The sequence below is a fragment of the Podarcis raffonei genome, chromosome 8 (genome assembly GCF_027172205.1).
Source record: "Podarcis raffonei isolate rPodRaf1 chromosome 8, rPodRaf1.pri, whole genome shotgun sequence".
NCBI lineage: Eukaryota > Metazoa > Chordata > Lepidosauria > Squamata > Lacertidae > Podarcis > Podarcis raffonei.
Genome location: NC_070609.1, coordinates 41,280,268 through 41,297,239, shown reverse-complemented (window position 1 = coordinate 41,297,239; position 16,972 = coordinate 41,280,268). Strand labels below are relative to the sequence as shown.

The 16,972-nt window shown below is 41.3% G+C and overlaps 1 protein-coding gene across 1 annotated transcript in view; it reads left to right on the top strand.

Annotated features, from left to right (window-relative positions):
* The first annotated feature begins 878 nt into the window (after positions 1-878).
* GAN (gigaxonin) overlaps positions 879-16,972 on the top strand; it is a 31,030-nt gene continuing 14,936 nt past the window's right edge. The window contains exons 1-2 of the mRNA XM_053399562.1: positions 879-1,408; positions 16,631-16,745. Coding sequence (XP_053255537.1) covers positions 1,233-1,408; positions 16,631-16,745 — 291 coding nt within the window. The 5' untranslated portion in view covers positions 879-1,232. The remainder of the gene's footprint in view (positions 1,409-16,630; positions 16,746-16,972) is intronic.

Genomic DNA, 16,972 nt, shown 5'->3' with positions numbered 1-16,972 from the left:
GCACAATTAGAAGTACGTCCTATTAAGTTCAATGGGGATTACTTACAAGTAAATATGCATAGGTTTGTGCTGCAAATCTCTGAACATTATTTGTTGCTTAATGCTGTGAGCATGTTCGTCTTCCACTCACTCCACACATCAGGAGTTTGGGCATGGCTGGCTAATCTTACGCTTCTTAGAGAGTCTGAATATTAAGCAGTATAGAAACACCTACAATAAATAAATAATAGCCTATGGCTCCCCGGATGTTGCTGGGCTCCCATCAATCTCACAAACACGACCTCAGGGGCAATTGTATTTATAATTTATATATTTATAATTCATTTGGTTTTTCAAATTACAGTTTTACGATCACATATCCAACATACAACAGAAAGGCAAGATTCCATAGAATCTCCTGGACTTCCCTCCTCCCCTTTGTGGGTCCTATTGTTAATCATTTCCTCCTGCATCTTTTACAATAACCCAAATCTTCATTTATATTATATCCAAAATCCACCATCAAACTACAAGTGCTATTCTAACCCTACTCACAATTTTAACTGTTTACAGTAGTTTTTAAGCTAAATTAGTCAATTGGGCAATTGGAATTCAGCAACGTCCGGAGGGCCATAGGTTATGGCGCGCGCCCCCATAACCTAAATGAGCAAGCTCAGCGCAAGGCAGATGGAGAGCCGCCTTGGTGCCTCTGAGCATAAGCAGAGCGCCCGCCCTTCTTTGCGCGCGTGCCAGTAAAGAGGATAAAGCGTATGATGTTATTGTTGCTGTCATCCCGCGTGGTGTTCATGACACATGCCGTCCGTTTCGTCCAGCCTGGAGGAGATAATCGCGGCTGCCTAGTTCCTTCCCCTCCATCCCACCGGCGGCGGCGGCGGCTCCACCGGCTCCTCCTCCCCGGCAGGCGGAGCCGGGATGGGCCGGCGCGAGGATATGATGTCAAGGCCGGAGCCGGGGCTGGGATGTATGGTGGGGGACCGGCTCGGATGCGAGGAGCCGGAGAGCGGCTGAGGCGTGAGAGCGGACGCGAGGCGCGGAGGCAGCTTCGGCCTGCTGGGCGCGTGAGGAGGAGGAGGAGGAGCGGAGAAAGGCCGCCTTGGCCTGGCGGAGTCAAGCCCCTGAGGAGAGAAGGAAAAGGCGCGAAGGGAGAAGAGGCGGCGGCGGCATCGGCGACCACCACCGCCCCTTAACTCCTGCTGCTAAGAATTGGGCTCCGTCCGGTTGGGGACGCCGCGATGTCGAGCGGGGCAGCGGGCAGCGCCGTGTCGGACCCCCAGCACCCGGCCCGGCTCCTGAGGGCGCTGAGCTCCTTCCGCGAGGAGGGCCGCTTCTGCGACGCCCATCTGGTGCTGGAGGGCGAGGAGATCCCCGTGCAGACCAACATCCTGGCGGCCGCCAGCCCTTACATCAGGTGAGGCACGGCCTTGTCGTTGGGTCTTACTTAACCCCACGAGCATGTGCAGAGTGCACCAGGCGGGTGTGTTTGGAGGGGAGAGCATTTCCTGGCTGCACATGCGCAGCACACGCGTGTCATTGTTGTCGTTATTACCACCATCTCGGAATTAGCTGGCAAGCTCGGCTGGAGGCAGTGCGGTGTAGCGGTTAGAGCGGCCGCCTAACATTGGGGGCGGGGGGGGGGCGGGACCCGCGTCCAGATCCCCATTTGGCCGCGAAGCACCGCGGGTGACATTGGAGCAGTCAGCTGAAGCTACCTCACAAGGTGGTGAGGATGAATTTTGGGGAGAGGTTAACCATGTAGGCCGCAGTGAGCTCCTTGGAGAAAAGGTTAGGATGTAAACACAATAAATATGAAAGTCTGCTCCTCAGTAAGGAACTTGAGCCCTAGGAGTCCTTGGTCCTGCTCTCTGTGAGCAACAGGGGGTGGTGAGATGTCTCTGGGAACCTGGCAGGTAGCACCTGTTGTTTAAAAAACACGTTTCCTTTTAAGAATCAAACAGTTGGTTTGTTGGACCAGGACTTCCAATTGTAGCTTAAGGCAATACTTGCTAAGGACAGCAGGAGAGCCTTGCTGGATGAAACCAGGGTGGGTCTATCAAGCACAGCATTTCCAACCGTAACAACCAGAGGCTTCTGGAAACTTGACCTGCAAGTCCTGATCTTTCTAGCAGGATTCATCATGGTTTCTTAAAATGTGTTGCTGCTTGTGAGCTTCGCAGAGGCATGTAGCTTCTTGACCACCGTTGACAACAGCTTTCAGTTAGTTGCCTTGGAAATTCAAAAGTAGGTGATGGTAGTGATGGCCATCTCTAATTTTTGTGTGTGTGTGTGTATGCCGAGAACATACTTTTTATGAAAAAATGGAGGTCTCATTTAGATATGATTGGTATACAGTGGTACCTCAGGTTAAGAACTTAATTCATTCCGGAGGTCCTTTCTTAACTGTTCTTAACCTGAGGTACCACTTTAGCCGCCACACGATTTCTGTTCTCATCCTGAAGCAAAGTTCTTAACCCGGGGTAATATTTCTGGGTTAGTGGTGTCTGTAACCTGAAGCGTCTGTAACCCGAGGTACCACTGATGAATTATTCTCTATACTGATGAATTGCAACCCTCCACAAACACATCTTCAGGATTGAAGAACTAAGACTCCCAAGATGGCTTGAACCCCATCACTCCTTATTAAATGCTGTGTGCCATGGTTGAGCCCAATATCTTTTGACAGAACAAAGACTTATTCTTGAAACTGTGTTGCCAGCTTTTAAAAAAACAAAACAAAACAAAAACTGCTACTGTTTATGACAGACAGAAAGTGTTTCCTGGCTTGTTTTCCCTTAAGCATGCATTTAAAAGGTGGAATATTTTTTTTAACTCTCTTAACCACTCTGGATAGTTAATACTCCTTACAGATATGCAGACCATATTTAGTAATCTTGGGATGTACACTTAGTTAATCCTTTACAAGTCCCCACAATACTGGGGTTCCATTAGAGAGAACATTTATTTGATATATGAATGCTGCAGCTGCATGCCAGAGAATTAATGAAAACAGGGGGCATGGGTTGTTACCTCCTTCCACTGTAAAACATAGGAAGCTGCCTTAGACAGACCATAGGCTTATCTGGCTCAATACTGTCTACATTGACTGGCAGCGACTCCATTGGGTTTCAAGCTGAAGATGCTCTTCCATTGAGTCACAGTGCTTTGCAAAAGAACTAAAGTGAGACCTGCAGTTCCTAATTTTTCTCTCTCATCCAGACACTGACCAGGCCCAGACCTGCTTAGCTTCAGCAAACATACTGCTCAGTCTCCCTCCATACTATGCCCAGGGACCATGGTTTATGGGAAAGTAGATAAGAGTATATGAATGATTAAAACAGCAAAAGGAGCTGTCTGTAACAGGAACAAGACTATTAACTAACCACCACATTATGGATTCAGATCTTTCTCGTTATTAGCTTTCATGGGTTTTCTCATTTCTTGTTGACCCAGTTGGTTAGCTAACAACCTAGCTGCTCACTCCCTTTTCTCTTTTTCTCTCTCCAGCCCTGCCCTGGCCTGCTGTTTTCCTCTTATCCACACATTTCCTCAACAATAGAAAAAGAATAGATTAAAAAGTGCAGACAAAGTCCTGACTGTTTTAATAAAACACCAAATAGGTCCATACACAGACACAGAGTTGTATAGCTCAGCGCTGTCATTTTGACCCCATCTTGTATTGCATGCCCTTTAAAAATTTCTGAGCTACTTTAAAGCACATTAATCTCATTGTGCTGTAAACAGGAGAAAGCATGTAGCTGTACTTTATGATTCAGAAAGGGAGGCAGAAGCCTAGACTTGGACCAATTCCATAGGTGTGTAGCTTCTGGGGGTGAGTGCTTGCCATAGTCAGGAGGTTATTGCCAAATTCAAGCTCCCAAGCCACTTATACTTCCTTTCGCTAGAAAGGAATACAGGAAGTATCATTTCTTTGTTTAGCAACATTACTTATTGACATCACTATCATCAATCCCTGTTTGATGTGATAAACAGATTCTTGCAAAAATCAAAAGTGGCAGTTTTCATGGTGAGGGGTGGTTTTGAAATTATTGGTTAGCAACTAACTGAAAGGAAGCCACCTGGGGGATTCATGCTTTGTGTGCTAAAAAGTTCTTTCATGTATATAGAACTGACATTATTAAGACTGACAATAAATAGTAGAGATGGGAGTTTCACAATTTGTTACATATATCTTGCAAATGCACTACTTATGCATAAGGCTAAAGTTGCTGTCTTTATAATGTTAACTATGTACTTCCTGTGCTTCATTATAAATATATGCTTTAAATATGCTTTAAATAAAACAACACACACCTGTCTAAAAGCTGACTGGACATTTTAACTTTAAAATGATATCCTTCATTATAATATGCAACTTGGTGTTTACACAATACCGTGACACCCTTAGAGAGAGAGTGTGGTGCTTTGTTATTTCCTTCTTGTGATGAACTAATAAATAAGCTCATCATCTTCAGCTGCCTGACCCAGCAGGAAAGGCCTGTCCGCAACATTTTCAGCATTAGATTGTTCTCTGCTCTCCCTACTTTGATAAGTAGTTTCAGATCAAATGCATGCTGAATATTTAATCATCACTCTTTGCATAATTTGCATTGAAGCCACTTTGCCTCTTTTTGAAATGTTATGACAAATAAGCTTTGTTAAATATTGGTATTTTGACAACTGACATTTCATCACATAGTTTATGGTTCTGGCAGCTTATAAGGCAGTTACTATCCTCCTTTATTGGTTTAAGTGTAGAAAAAGAAGAAGCTTGCTTTAAAATTATTTAGATTTGTTGCCAACACATTTGATGTCATGTTATGCTGATTGCCAATGAATATGCAGCCTACATACTGAGGCCATGTGCACATTACCGATAATTCTGCCTCTAGTGCATTCCCACTGCCGGTGTTTAAAGCTGTGTACATATGACATCAGTCACAATCCGTATCTGTTTTGTAGCTTCTTGAGAAATACTCCTGTTTGGTGCATTTCCACTCAAACCAGCTGTTAAACAGAGGTGTGTACATTTGAGACAGCCATTGTGCATGCACAGATGACAGCTTCATGAATAGGAGGTTGGGGTGTGTGTTGCAGGCATGGAGAAATAAATGGGTAACACGCACTAGGTGAAGACATCCCTGCCCCCTCTCTGGTGTGTACAGCAGCATGTCAGTGAGACTTGAAATTAAGCAGGAGGAAACAACCTTGCTGCGTTTTAAATGCTCTAAAATGCACTAGTATGCAACTAGTATTAAACAGTATTTGGGTGTCTTCTAAAGCCTCAGTTGCTAATCCTTAACCACTGTGGTAGCATGTAGTTTGAGTTCGCTGGAGAAATCAAAAACATTATGCCTAGCATAGGCAGTCTTTTAATTGACAGTATTTTTAGCATCAGATAGAAATAATCTGATAATGAATTATAACAATATATAAAAACATGTCTCTATACAGTGGTACCTCGGGTTACAAATGCTTCGGGTTACAAATACTTCAGGTTACAAAGTCCGCTGATCCAGAAGTAGTACCTTGGGTTGAGCACTTGGCCCCATGATGAGAACAGAAATTGCGCATCAGCGGTGCGGCGGCAACGGGAAGCCCCATTAGCAAAAGCGTGCCTTGAGTTAAGAACGGTTTCGGGTTAAGAACAGACTCCAGAACGAATTAAGTTCGTAACCAGAAGTACCACTGTAATCTGTATTGGTCCAGAAAACATGAACAACTGGCTCAGAAACATGAAAAGTTAGTTTATCTAGTGGGACTTGTTCAGCTTTAGCCTTAGTGAGCTAAAGTATTGATGCCTAGTGAAATAAAGAGTTCTGTAGTTTTTTTTTATTGGCACAACACACACACAATAGTTTTAGGGACAATAATAGGAACAACAAATAAAATATTTGTAGATGGTTGTAAGCATTGGTATCCACATTTGTTCCAGAGAATTTGAGAAGGATGAGATAAAATCTTTTTCATTGAATCAGTTATTATGGGTGTAGGAGTGTGCAAGTGTTTTTCAATGCATAGGGTTTGTTTTTTTTAATTTGGAATGGTATCTGGAAAGGGAACAAAAGTGCATATTTTTAGTCAAATTGCATATTAGATGATGCTAGGTGTACATTTTTAAGTGTTTTTATCACTGCCTGTAGTTTTAAGAAAAGAAGCTGTTGGAGAACCTAATCAGGAATGCAAAGAAGAGCTTTCAACCCTGTTCCCCTCAGTGCCACACCTTTACAAAACCATTCACCTCTTCTACTTCTCCTGAAGGTGCTTTCTGCTGCCTGTAGTAGTGGGGCTGGGCTGGGATTTTCAGATGGAAATGGTGTGAGAGGAAAGGATTAACCCCTTATCATGGGCTGCAGTCCCAGCCCAGATCTAGGACCTGTGTAGCTACTTTTTCTAAAAATAGGTGCTTACCATAACATGTAATTTGACCTGCTGTAAAAATGGAATGTAGCTAAACTAAAGCAAATTTCATTGAACAGTAAATAGTATTTTGGCCTAGCAGAGGTCCTATTCCTTAATTGTTTGTGGCTAACAGAAATACAGCATATGATTTATTTATTTTAAGTTTCACTTTACTGTACATCATTTATATTTACAATGTCATTTAAAGGCTCAATGCATCTTGAGTGCACTGTGGAACAGACTCCTTTGGAAGCTTGTGGTCTCTCCTTCCTTGGAGGTTTTTAAGCAGAGGTTGGATTGCCATCTGTCATGGATGTTTTAATTGAGGTTCCTGCATTGCAGGGGGTTGGACTAGATGACCCTCAAGGTCCATTCCAGCTCTACAGTTCTATGATTCTATCTGCAAAGGACCCAGGCTAGGAGAAAACCTCTGCATTTTCAAGTTAGTCCAGAGTTTTGTTTTCCCATTTCATAAATAAGATTTCTGAATAGATTATAAAAATTAGTGTTTTATAGATATTACTAAATTATAAGGAAGGGGTTTATTTAGATGGTTATTGTATTCTGGTACAGCTGGTTTAATAAATATAACTCTGCATAATTTAGAGGTTATTTTTGCAGGGAAATCCATTATGCATATTTGAAACCAAAACCAGGGTTTCCTATTAATGCATCAGGATTCTGTGTAAGGAAACTCTTCCTCCTGAAGATATGTTTTATAATAGGGCATTTTGCTAAAGTATATGTAATGTGCCCCTAGACATAATGGGGAAATGGAAATGCTGATGGATGAAAAATGAATGTCAGCCCACATGTCTAATTAAGAAAGGGAGAGGCCAGAACCAGACAAAAAGCCTGTTGCCTGAAGCGAGGGGACAAGAATGAGAATTAAAATTGCCTGAGAACAAATCCCAGCTGCACAGTTGCTAGAAATCATAAGGACTTGCCAGAGATATGTCTGTACTTATGATACTGTAATGGGTAGGTTTGCAAAGATGCTGGTAAAAGATGCAGAACAACAGTTTTCAGATTCAGCTGGGAAGAATTGACTGCTTTTAATGGTGCCATGCTACTTTTATTGTAATTATTTGTACGTTTTAAACAGATTTTATATATGTATATAGTTTTAATTCTATTAACGTTTAACTGTTTCAGTGATTGGTTTTCTATGTTCATGGCAATTCTTGTTATTTGTAAGATGCCTTGAGTCCCGTCAGGGAAAAGGCTGGGTATAAATAAATTATTGTTAATAATAATAACAGCAGTAATAAGACATTATCATTTTTAATTGAAGCACTTGTTTATACTGTTAGGCATCCTGGGCAACACCCCTGAATTTACTCTAACCTTGGATTTGTTTACATTTAAATTTTTGATTCAGAAACGGAAGTGAGTCAAAAGAGAATCAAGAACAACTGGCAATGACTTTTTTTTAAAGAACACCTTCTCTTCATCCCAAGATCTGTGAACTTTGGAATGTGTGTTTGTTACTGTTTTTGGAAAAAAACAAAGGGAAAGGTTGATGTAGCTCGCAGTTTTGTAGAGAAATGTGTGTGCCTGTGAATGACTTGGAATAGTCAGCAAAGTGATGTATGGATTAGTCACCTATGGACGCCCCTTCTTTGATTAATGCTGGATCTAGATTGAGTAAACAACCATTAGGGGTTTTTTTATGGCTATAACAGCCTCCCTTTGTATCCAAGATAATATGACCATATCATCCAACCCAAAATAACAGTCCTGGTTCATATGTTGCAGTAAGAAGAATGTGACTTACCATGACTGTGCTAATGTGTTGGCTCCCGGAGAGGAGCTCACACCAGCGTTGTTCCTCTCTGGAGTCTGACTCTAGGTCAGCACAAGACAACAGCTAAGCCCAAAGTTTGGCTTTAGCGTGCTGTCCAAAGCTGTGGGTTTTCTCTCCTGCTTAACCATAGAACAAATCTTGGCTACAGATGATGGTTAAGAAGGAGAGTTCATCACCATGATCTTTGGTTCAGACATTACTTGGGCTTAGTTGTTGTGTTATGCTGGCCTAAAAAGCCCAGGGAGGGGTAAAATAAATGTTATTTATTACTCCTTTTCCGGAATGAGCATTTTTGTACTACTCCATGGTTTGGCTTAGTGTGAAGGTGCAAACACAGCCAGTGAGTAAGTTCCAGGTTCTAGTTTCATCTCTGCCACAAATTCACTCTCCCATGACCTCTGCTCCCTATCTTCAATATGAGACTACAGTGGTACCTCGGGTTACATATGCTTCAGGTTACATACACTTCAGGTTACAGACTTCGCTAACCCAGAAATAGTACCTCGGGTTAAGAACTTTGCTTCAGGATGAGAACAAAAATCGTGCGGCGGCGGTGCAGCGGCAGGTGGAGGCCCCATTAGCTAAAGTGCTGCTTCAGGTTAAGAACAGTTTCAGGTTAAGAAGGGACCTCCGGAATGAATTAAGTACTTAACCCAAGGTACCACTGTAATAATGTTAGTTTACCTTTTGTTGTGTAGTGGTAACAGGGCTGGCCTCCCCATGAGGCAGACTGAAGCAATTGCCTTGGGCAACAGAATCCTGTGGGGTGGTGTCCTTCCCGCCTCTGCAGCTGCAGTGGTGGCTTCCAATGAGATCTCACAAGAGTTCCATGAGTCTTGCCAGAAGCCACAGCTGTGTGACACCAGTAAGCAAGTCTTCGGCAGAGTGGGGGGCATCTTTCCCTTTTTCCTCAGGCGGCAAAACAGAGTGGGCCACCCTGGGTGGTAAGAATTATAAGAAACTAATGTTCGTAGAGTGCTTTGAACATTCAAATGTGCTATACAGATGCTAATTATTAGTATTGTCATACATCCTAAAGGGGCAGGTATGAGTTTAGTGGTTGGCAAGTAGAATACAATTCAAGCTATTTTTATCCTGTGTAAACTATTCAGATATCCAAGATATAATAAGAATAATCCTCTTTAATTTTATAAGACATTTAGCCATATATTAAATCAGTGCTTCAAGTATTCTGAGAAAATGGAAATATGTTTGATATGACTTGGATACACTGAGTGTGCCAGTGAGTTGGCATATTAGCATATCCATAGAGAGCCTTGTCTGAGGGGTGGGTGGGTGACTTTCAGTTTTTTCCTTTTCTTTTTACTTGGCCTATTTCTGTTAGGTGTGGGTCTGTAGAGCAGAGTAACACAGGTTCCCACTGATTTGTCGTGAGACTGTTTGGATTACAATTCTAAATTCTGATGTTTCAAGGACTGAATAATTAAACAACTAGCATTTATACAGAGCATGTGTGTTAAAAATGATATCCATTAATTACTTCATGATCATTGCCCAAGTGGTAACTTATAATTTGCAGATAACCACTTGCTAACTGCATTGTTCTGCAAAGAGGTGATAACAATTTTAGCATCCCTCTACTTCTTCCAGATCAGGTTCACATATACACTGTGATTACATTCAAGACACAAGTGTCACGGTTAACAATGGTGCTGTTTGCAGGGTCAGGGAAATATTTAGTGAAATTCCTATTGCCAAGATCCTAAAATAGCCTTTTTACAGGTGCTTGATACTTAAAATATAGTTTTAATATTTCTACATCTTATTGTAATGTTTTTGTCTTGTTATTAGCCCAAAAGGCTCAAATGATTCTTGAGTAAACTTGTTCTGTAAACTTGTTATTTCTGATGTACAAATGTCTTCCTAGAAGACATGGTTAAAAACTACTAAAATAAAATAACCATAAATAGATCTAAAGTTGTTGCTATCTGCTGTGGCTGAAAGAGGGTGTGGGCCTGCCTATTCTGTCTCAGACTTCTTTCTTCTTTCTACTTGGCATTGTCTGATTTTTATAGCATTTTGATTGGTTTTTATTGAAGCTTGTGAGAAGACAGATGACTAAAGCTCCTTAGTCATTGCATAAATTTGGTGGTGTGCATCACTTGGCTCTTAATTTTAATGACTGAGATTTAAATTCAGTTCGGGAGATTATGTAAGAACATAACTGGGTGAGTAATAATGGTAGTCGTGCTGTTACTTTGAGTGTTTTTGGCTAATGGAAGTGTTAGGCAACATGGGTTAGCACATTCCCTTCTGCCTTTATGTGTAGAATTACCATTTCTGTTACATCTTGGCATACTAGGTTGTATTTTGGTTTTTTAATGTGATTTGTAGGCTGTTGCAGTTTAAACCCCCAAATAGCATGATTATTTTAAAAAAACTTAATAGATCAGAGGTTTTGTGTAGCGGTTTGTTTAACGAAGATAGACCCTTTTTATTTGAGCTGGTTATCCAAATTTGCATTAATATCTGAAAGATAAACATATCTCCCCATATTTATCCTTTAAAAGTTGGTGTGATATAGCTAAGAACATTTGTTCAAGATTACTTTTGAACATAAACTTTTGTTCCTTGCTGGTCAGCAGCAGCCATTTCAGAAAGAAACCATGAAAGAGGGGGAGATTGGACAAATAACGGATTAGAAATGTTCCCACTGGAAATAATGGAAATTGTCAGCTTGTTATGTGAACACTCGCCTAATGAATGATTTCCTGGGTATTTCATTGTGTTCAGAAAGGGAGACCTGCATGTAATATATACAGTTTCAGTTGTGAAAAATGTCTAGGGTAGACCCTGAAATTACAGCATACAAATTGAAGGAATGTCAATTTAGGAAGGTGGTAGCTGATCTCTCTTGTTTTATCCTGTCCTGCTAGAAAAGCAGGTCTTGTGTTTGTTGTGCATTTAATTGTGCAGAATTCCTAGTCCCATTTTCTTATGACATTGAAAGTGCATTAGCTGCACTGAATGTACCCCGTGGCCTTGATTGAAATTCTCTGTTGCTCTTATCCTAATTTGCTATAACCATATTTTCATGCTGTGAGCACAACAGGTTTTCCAAGTTCATGCCTTTAGTGTCTGCAATATGCAGGGGGCTCCATGGCAGAGGATTCTGGGCTTAGAATCCTGTTGCAGGGTGGACATTCATGTGGGGTGCTGACCATACCTGTTCAGTTTGGCAGCCTCCTCCCTCCATTGCCAGCACCCAGCACATGGAGGGTGGAACAACGAGGATTGCCCTGGCACCATGGGGCGCTGGGTGAAACCGCTGCAGTTCTCTCTGCCACCAGCACCCAATATGCAGAGGTAGGGAGCAGGTGGAGGAAGGTAAGACGCAAGCAAGTCTCACCCATGATATGCTGCCAGGTGAAGTTGCCATCATGCTCTGGCCCTCAAACTGGTCCTGGACAATGTATTGATACATTGTCCAGGCCTACGCACCGCCCACTCTTCCACCATGGAGCGCAAAGCTTCCCAACAAAAACATGGCAAGCCAATGGCTTACACCGCCTAACAGACTTCTACAGAAATGACAAACCCATACCAGCACAAGAAATACAAGATAAACTAGGGAACACCCAAATACCCTGGTTGAACCAACACCAACTACACACCTCCTTAAATAGCCCAGCAATCAAAGCAGCAGGCACTAGACCTCTCACCACCTTTGAAAAACTCCTCCTGACAGCAGAGGGACACAGCAAGTGGATGGTATCCACAATGTACAAAAAACTACTCCAAGATTCTACCAAGCTCCTCAACACAATCAAAGACCAATGGGAGCATCCTATAGGTTATGAAATAAACCCTACCCAAACTGTGGTCTAAACTACCCTTTTAAGTCTATCTCATCCAAAAGAAGGGAACTCAGTTTGAAACTTATTTATAAATTGTACCTAATATCTCAGAAGCTGGCACTGATACACCTAGGAACTTCAACTAAATGCTGGAGAGATTATACCACCACAGGCACATACCTCCACATGTGGTGGGAATGCCTCCAAATTCAACCCTTTGGAACATCAGTCCTTCAAGAAACCTGTAAAATAACAAAGCAGGTACTAGGAGCAACTCCAGAACTGCCCTTTTAAACATTTTCCAAGACAACAATGCACACTCAGATGACAAAGAGCTCATAAGCCACTTACTCTCAGCAGCTAGGAGTGTCATAACTAGACACTGGAGGGACCTGTCAGGAGTAAACATGGACCACTGGTACCAAATTGTATGGGGAAACAACCCTACTAGGAAAGCTAACCAACAAATTGAAGCTAACCAGGGGACAAACAAAAGAGGATGCCTTCACCCTGGTATGTTGTTGTTGTTGTTTAGTCGTTTAGTAAGTATTGGAGCCTCAGTTTCAGGATCTGTCCTTCCAGTGAGCACTCAGGACTGATTTCCTTAAGAATGGATAGGTTTGATCTTCTTGCAGTCCATGGGACTCTCAAGCGTCTCTTCCAGCACCATAATTCAAAAGCATCAATTCTTCAGTAATCAGCCTTCTCACCCTGGTATAGCTCCCCTTTATTACATATACATCCCAACAAGGCAACAATGTAAACGCCCCAACAGCATACAAATCAGAGTGATTAACCAGATCCAACAACCCCACCCCTTCAAACAAACAAACAAACCCCACTGCAATTGACTAAATGCAACCAACTAAGCTGTGGATTCTCCAGTCTCTCGCACCGCCTTCAAAGAAACAAACAGACAAATGAAGGACCTATCTTCACAATGCTGACACAAAAACTGCACGTATACCAAGCAAAAGAATGAATGTTTATTCCCTCCTTTTTTCTGCCCCCCTCCGATTATTTCCCCCCACAACCTCACAATGTGTATGACAGCAGTGTCTCACACTAACTGTAACTGACCTGTAGAAAGGACTCTGTGAATTGAAAACGGAAACATTGCGTGTACCCTTGTTAACTATGGAAATCCTTTAATACAAACATTTTTTTAAAGGCTATGTTGCTAAACTCTGCTACTAGTCCAGGCAGTGCCAGCTCTTAGTTTTGCAACATTGTAATTGAGATATTGAGACATGACCAGCTATGTCATCATTAGCTTGCCTTTGGCCTATTAAATGCTACAAATTGCAAACTTTATAATACAGTACCTTATTTGACTTCACAAATTCTGAAAGATTAAAAAGCTGACTTTTCACCAGTTGAAAACCAATTTTTTTATTCCTTATTTTAAGAATTTGTAAGCTGTTTAGTACAAACTATCTAAGCAATGAACAAGAGTATACAAAAATACATAAAATATACGGTAATCAATAATGAAGCAGAATGACAAAACATAATAAAAATCCATCATAGATGTTATCAGCTGCAAACTAAAACAATAATTCAGCTTGGAAAGGGCCAAGTGGGGAGAAAAAAAAGATAAATGCCATAATTCTGGTGACACCATACTGAACACATGGCACTGCCAGGAAGGCCTAACCAGCTGAGTGCAGAGACAAGTACCCTGGTTTTTATACAGAGATGCTGCAAGGATTTATTTTTATTTCCTTTGAGTTCTGAGGTTGCTCATCATGTACAGAGCACCTGAAAACAAGTACGTAAGCAAATTTTTTGGAAAATTGCCACTCAGAGCAGGGTGTGGTGAAAGTTGATATCTTTAATGTGCACTGCCAAAAGGCTAGGGTGTGACCTGGAACAGAAGGTGAGGGGAGACAGAAACCCTTGTTAATTTGTTGAACAAATCTTTATGGGGAAGGGGTTTAACCTTAAAGTGCTGCATCATGTTGATGTGGAATATAATACTCCCTGAAACATTTTCATGAGCCAAAGGCAGAATTTGCAGCAAGGAAGCATTACAGGTATAAAAACAATAATGATGGCTTGTCATCTTTTATATAATACAATTAAGCAATACTTCATTAGGACTAACATGGGGATGTTTTCTGGCAGATCACAAATCTTCATAGAAATAAGTTAACCTAACCGTGTCTTGGTGCCGTCAGTTGATACCAAAAGCTACCCATATAGACTTCAGCAGTAGAGAAATCTGCAGTCATTTACATTGACTTGCAGCAAAGGGCACCTGGTGGTTTTGGATCTGTGTGTGTTTATGTAGATCTGCCCCCATAATAACTGAGGGGGGTGAGATATAAAGTGCAAAAGGCTAACATTGGCACAGTGCTATTCATGCCCCTCCTTCAGCCCCCTCAAGGTGATTTTCTTCAGACTTGAATAATTTCCTGTATTTGTAGCTGGGGGGGGGGGGGGACCTTGGACAGCAGACGGAAGGCGAGGTAAAAGTGGCATAAGTAGAGAAAGCTTAGCACCTCAATCTTTGTGGTTTCGATTCCATACCTGCCCATTGTTTTACATATAATTGAGGCAGGTTGTCATTTAAAGCTGTGTATCTTCTGTCATCAAGTGTAGTTGGGCCCTGAACTTTGTCATTAGTAAGATAACACGTGATACAGAGCAGGATTGTTAATTACCTCTTCCCTGTGGTAAAGGAGTTGGGTGTATGTGTGCCTGAGACGCAAATCAGACCGAGACTTCTCTTTAAATTACAACACCTAAACAGACCCTGAAGTGTTTCCAAAAGTGGCTAATACTGCCTTTGAATATAGGCATGAGATCTTCATTCCAGGTCCTATTTATGCCTGTGTAATGTGTTTACTGAAAAAGATACCATTCTTTTGTTCAACCTTAAGCAATTGCATTCTGCTGAGTCAGTCAGTGTTTACTTGAGTGATTTGTAATAGATTTGTATATCTGATATTACTAACATTTTTACTTTGTGTTTTGATATCCTGCCTGGTAGCTGATCTTTCCTTAATGAGGAGATGTAATTTCAGAAGTATATAGCTTATTCTTCCTTTTTGCATACACACAGAGAGATAGCTAAAGAGAGAGATGCCTAAAGACACTTCACAGACCACCTGTAGCTCTGCGTTATGCAAATCCCACTTTGTGTTATATACATACACTGAAGGTTAAATATTAAACAAAGGTCATTTTGATGATGAGTAGGATTTGTTAAACATTCAGCAAAATGATTGCACGGGTTTAACTTTGTGACTATGCCCTCTATAAGCTTTCTGCTTGAAATGGAATGCAGGTCATTACTTGTGAGTTGATCTACTGGCCAGTAGGCAACCTAGCCTACTGTTTAAATCTGGAAACCTTCAAGTCAGTTTTACTCCTAAAAGAAATGAAATAGGAATAAATTATTTTTTTCTCCTTCCCATTTTGTTTTCCTGAGCTGTTTTCAGTTGCCGTTGAAAGCTCATTGAGAATGGGCTTAGATGGGCCTCTTCAGGCAGAGATGATTACTTCGTTACTGCTGAGGCCTGTTGGCATAAAACCTCAAAGGCCCTGCCATTAGCTGTCTGAGATTACACATTGTGATAAGATGGAACTTGCAATATGACTGAGAGAGTATTGGACTGAAACCTGGGAGACTGGGGTTGTAACCGCCACTCAGCCTTGAAGCTCACTGTGTGACCTTGATCCAGTCACTGCCTCTCAGCCTATCCTACCACATAGTGAGACAACACATGTGCACCTTGAGTTCCATGGAAGAGAGATGAGATATGAATGTAATAAAACGTGTGAATGAATGGCATTGTCTCCAGATCAAAAAGGACATGTGGGAATGAGCATTGATTTGCTGGATCAAATTAAGGACCAACTGATTCACAATGCCCCTCCCCCCAGTTGCAGCCAGCAGCTCACAGTCCTAAGGCTTCACATGCCCCTAATGGATGGATAATAATTTCTCATTATAGCATATATCAAGACTATTCAATGCAGGCATTGCTAAGTATGTTATATTCTTGTTCTGGCTGTCCCTTATATCTGCTCCAGTACAACTTATGCCTTTCCCTATTCCAAGCCTTTCATTGTGGCTAGCAAAGTGTGGTCTCCCTTAGGCATCCAGATTAATGTGTGGTCATTTCCACTGTAGCAGATTTAATGAATGTTGTTTCCCAGGAAATGTGTGAATTGTTTTGCAACCTTAGGTTTATATCTGATTGGATTTGGAAAACTTTATCTTTTTATCACTTGAAATAATTCTGTACAAATCCTGTGCTGTGAACTGAGCAGATTTAGGGAGTGTATGCATAGCAAATAAGAAATAATGTGTTAATCAAAATTCCTCTTAAGAAAACAGAGTTAACTTCCTATATTTAACAGCTGGCATAAAAGAATTTTATACTGTGCACTAAACATCCACAGGCTGATACCATTAAGTGATACTACAGACTTAAACAGCTGCTTTTTCTCCTTTTCTTAGTACCTCTGTTTAATAGTGTGTGTTCATATGTAATTGAAAAACCTATTCTGAAAGCTGAGAAATTTTCGTATGTGACCTTCCTTTGTTTATGTCTTGTTCTAATTGTTTTGTAAAAACAGCTATGTTTTCTGATTTCAGAACAAAGCTGAACTATAATCCTCCAAAGGATGATGGCTCAACATATAAAATTGAACTTGAAGGGATATCTGTTGATATTATGAAAGAGATTTTGGACTACATCTTCAGTGGTCAGGTTTGTGTTTCCAAGGTTATTCCTACATATCTCTGTATTTCAGTTCTAGTCATAATCTACACCTTCAAAAAACCCTTTGAATAGAATGGGCAGAAAGTAGATTGAGGCAGGACGTATTATCTGAGTGGCTGGTCAGATCCCAGTCAAAGTAAAAAAAAATTCTCATGCAAGTGCAGCTTGAGCGTGAGCTGCTCTAACAGAAAGAGTTCCTTTATATCGCCAGCTTC